The sequence below is a fragment of the Enhydra lutris genome, unplaced genomic scaffold (genome assembly GCF_002288905.1).
Source record: "Enhydra lutris kenyoni isolate GAN:26980312 unplaced genomic scaffold, ASM228890v2 scaffoldscaffold81, whole genome shotgun sequence".
In the NCBI taxonomy this organism is placed as follows: Eukaryota; Metazoa; Chordata; class Mammalia; order Carnivora; family Mustelidae; genus Enhydra; species Enhydra lutris.
In genome coordinates this window covers 2,154,080-2,158,308 of record NW_019154165.1, presented here as the reverse complement: position 1 = coordinate 2,158,308, position 4,229 = coordinate 2,154,080, and the positions used below count along the sequence as shown (strand labels likewise).

General features: G+C 52.5%; 1 protein-coding gene across 1 annotated transcript; it reads right to left on the bottom strand.

Moving 5' to 3' along the window:
• Positions 1–449: 449 nt before the first annotated feature.
• Positions 450–1,547, bottom strand: LOC111161002 (pyrimidinergic receptor P2Y4). The gene has a single exon (XM_022524430.1). The coding sequence runs from the start codon at positions 1,545–1,547 to the stop codon at positions 450–452; it is 1,098 nt and encodes a 365-aa protein (XP_022380138.1).
• Between the last annotated feature and the right edge of the window lie 2,682 nt (positions 1,548–4,229).

Here is a 4,229-nt window from a genome sequence, read left to right as displayed (position 1 = left end):
ACTTCCCGTTGCTGGCTATCGCCGTCAGATAAATCAGACCAATCCCGAGATCGCCCCCCAGCTTCTCCACCTCTTCAGTCTATTGCGCGGGTCTGGCTGAAGGAACACAGGCTATACAAAGGTGCATGGGGGAAAAAGGACTGCATGAGGATTTTAGGAAACCTTGTAGGCTCAAGGGAGACAGGACTGATGGCCCCAGGAAGGAGACAGAGGCAAAGAGAAAGAAGAGTGGCTGTTACTGCCTTTGGCCAAAAAGGAGAGGGCAGCTGAAAGGGTTATGAGAGATGGGGTCACACATGATATCCCTGGTTCCTCTTAATCCTCAGGGTGTGGGCCTCTCTCTGGAATCTGGGAAAGAGGAAGGAGCAGCCATATTGGGTGTAAATATCAAATTCCCTCACCTCTGCCCTGCACGCACCCTTTTTCCTCTCACTTCCTGGCTCCTAGGACTACGATCTATCTGCCCCAGGGGCAGGGAAGCCACGGTGCCTCTGGGTGGATGTCCACCTGCAGCTGCTTTCCTCAGCCAGGGACACCAGAGCCAGGGTGGAGGCCGTGGTGGGGGGCTGAGGCTCCCCACACCTGCACAGCTGCCAGAGCTGACGACGATACTTGTCCCCCGTGAGCAGGTAGAGCACGGGATCCAGGCAGCTGTTGGCGCTGGCCAGAGGCCGAGTCACTTTGTAGACCACATTGACAATGTTCAGCACCCGGCAGTCGGCTTCCAGCAGCCTTGACATGTAATAAATGGTGCGGGTGACGTGGAAGGGCACGAAGCAGACAGCGAAGACAGTCAGCACCACAGCGATGGTGCGGAGAGAACGCAGACGCGAGGATGACTGGGCGGCCCCTGGCAAGGGCCGATACAGGCGCCGGGCCATGAGCCCATAGCAGACAAGAGTGACCAGGCAGGGCACGCCAAACAGCAGCCCCATGATGGCTGAGCTGAAGTGCACGTAGTGGTCAAACTCCTCGGGCCGAGTGGTGTCGTGGCACAGGATGGTGTCCTTCTTGGGGCTGGTGGTGACGAAGAACAGGTTGGGCACAAGGCAGCCAGCCACGACCAACCAAACAGCCAGGCAGAGAAGGCCCGCGAAGCGCGGGCGGCCCCAGCGCAGGGCCCGAAGTGGGTGGCAGATCCCCAGGTAGCGGTGCATGCTGATGCAGGTAAGGAAGAGGACGCTGCAGTAGAGGTTCCAGTAGAAGAGGAAGCGGATGAACTTGCAGAGCCCCGTGCCAAAGGGCCAGTGGTTGCGGGCCGCATAATAGTAGATGAGGGTGGGCAGTGACAGCACATACAAAGTGTCTGACAAGGCCAAGTGGAACATGTAGGTGGCCGTAGCATCCCAGGGTCGGAGGCGAAAGAGGAAGACCCAGAGGGTCAGGGTGTTGAGGCCCAGGCCCAACAGGAAAACGACTGTGTAGCTCACGGGCAGCAGGATGAACTTGAACTCTTCATTGAAACTGCAGTCCAGCTCTCCCTGGCTGTCGCCAGGATCTGGGCTGGGACCTAGGGTTGTAAGCAGAGAGGACTCTGCACCGGCCATGGTCCCCCTAGAGGTGGAAAGGGGAGAAGTGAGGACAGCTGGGTTTTCCTGGCCTCCCAACCCTGACCTGAAGCCAAACAGCCGAGAACGGGGAGAGCCGTGACCGAAGCACGAGGAGTAGCTGACAGGAGTATATCCAGGAGCAACCCGGGCCAGGCTGGCCCCTGCTGGAGCCCCCTTGGTCCAGCCTGTGGCAGTGCTGGTGCCCAGCAGGGCAGGCTGGGAGTTTGGGCTGTTCTCATCCTGCCACTGACTCTGTCCTTCAGATCTTGGCTAGCCGGAAGGGCGGGACCATCCAACTGGCGAAGATGGCCGGACCCAAATTGTCTCCTAGCCCATGACATTTCTCCACATGGTGACTTTACCTATCCCCTCACCCAGGTCCCAGTGTCTCCACACTACAGTTCCTTTTTTGATGCCTTCCCCCAGCCTGGTCCAGCCCAGGAGCCCCATCACCACCCTCACCAAAGAAACTTGGCATGTCTCCTACCTGGTCCCCTTGAAGCTGAGCCCAGCTGACTCTGTCACCTTTCCCTTTGGCAGCCAGAGGGCATATCCAAGAGGGCGGGTTTGGGGGTGGGGCCTATTCCCTCCTCCTGGCCTGGGAAATCATCAGAGCTAGAAAGGTCCATCGAGATTATCTAGTCCAACCCACTCACTCTATAGATTGAGAAACTGGGGCCCGGTGAGATTACTATTTAACAATTTCTAAATGACTATAGGACAGAGTACACAAGGAAACATCCAAGTTCACAGATGGAGAGCCAGGCCGCAGGGGACTAAAGCTACAGGGAGATCATACAAATCTGTGTAAGCGAGCAGAAACACGGGAAGTGAATGAATGCTAACATAGGCAGAAATGCCAGATAACACACAGAAAGATTTTAGGAAAGCCATAGTACTAATATAAATCTTCAGTCTGTGTGCATATAATTATAAAAATGCTTATGTATCACATACTATGTGCAAGGCACTATTCTAAGTGCTTTACACTTATTGATGGCCCCACAGGTTCTTTAGAAGCACAATTAATCTCCCTACTTTGCCGATGAGAAAACTAAGGCACAGAGAATTTATTCTGCTATTTAGTGGTAGAGTCAAGATTTGAATCAAGGCAGGCCTGCCTTTGATCCAGGCTCTAACTCTATGTTCTTATTTTTTTTTAAGATTTTATTTTCTTATTTGACAAAGAGAGAGACAGCAAGAGAGGGAACACAAGCAGGGGGAGAGGCAGAGGAGAAGCAGATTCCCCCACTCCCACTGAGCAGGGAGCCCAACACGGGGCTCCATCCCAGGACCTCGGGATCACAACCCAAGCCAAAGGCAGATGCTTAACCATTGACCCACCCAGGCGTCTCTCATCTGTGTACTTAATTGCTATGTGTAGTTGCCCCTCTGAAGCCACTGGCCATAATCCAGGAAAAAGATAAGCAAATGTTTACTGAGAGCCCACTGTGTGCTTGGTCCTGTTCTAGGTACTGGTAGTTCACTAGGAATGAAGAAAAGAGAAAAACTCTCATTCTAATGGAGCTCACATACTAGTGGGAGGGAAAAGAAAAGAAAATTAACAAGTAAAATATATAGATTGTAATCACTGCTATGGAGAAAAAGGTGGAAAGGGGAATAGAGAAGAAGAGACATGGGAATAGAGAAGGTTGCTTCTTTAAATATTAGGGTGGCTTCGGGTAAAGAGCAGGTGGTTGGGAGGAAGGGGAAATGTAGAGAGGGTGTCAGACAGTTTGGCAGGGACCAGATCACGAAGGTCCTTGGAAACCATTGTGAAGATTGTTTAGCTTTTACTTTCAAAGAATGGGAAGCCATTGAGGGTTTAGAAGGGACAAGTGTCAGGGTCTAATTTATATATTTTTAAAAGATTTTATTTATTTATTTTAGAGAGAGATGGAGAGAGAGAGTGAGAGCACGGGTGGGGTGTGGCAGACACAGAGGGAAAGAGAAACTCGGATTCCCCGCTGAGCGCAGAGCCGGTCCCAGGGCTCGTTCCCACGACCCCCAAGATCACAACCCAAGCGGAAACCAAGAGTCCGACGCGCCCAACCGACTGTGCTCCCCCGCCCCCAGGTGCCCCCTGATTTGTACTTTTGAAGGGTTACCGGCTAGCTCTATGTTGAGAATAGATTGCAAGACTGGGGGAACAAGAGGAAGATAAACCCAGGAGCTATTGCCAATGAATGATGGTGACTTGGACCAGAGGGGCAAAAGTGATGGGCAGTGGTCCGATGCTGGCTAGATTTTGAAAGTAAAGGCAGCACAATTTACTGACGTGGGCTGTGCAAGAAAGAGAGGAGTCCGGAACGACTCCAAGATTTGTAGCCTGAGCAACTGGAGGAATTGGGTGACTGTTCACAGAGATGGGAAAAGCTGTGAGAGAAGCAGGTTTGAGGGAAAACTGGGGGTTTGTTTTTCAGCCTGTCAATTTCAAGAGGTCTATTGCACTTGTGAGAGGAGGAGGAGAGGAGACAGTTCCCTCCTCCCCAAGGTTGCTAGCTGACAGACCTTCCTGAAAGGCCCCACCCCATCCTACACACCACCTCTCATCTCTCTCTACCACTCCAGGAGACTCCAGTCTGAATATAGCAGAGAAAGTACAGAAACCAAACCTAGATGTTTGAGTGCTAAGTGCCAGACAATGCCAACTTGTTGGGAGCTCTGGATCTGGGGCTC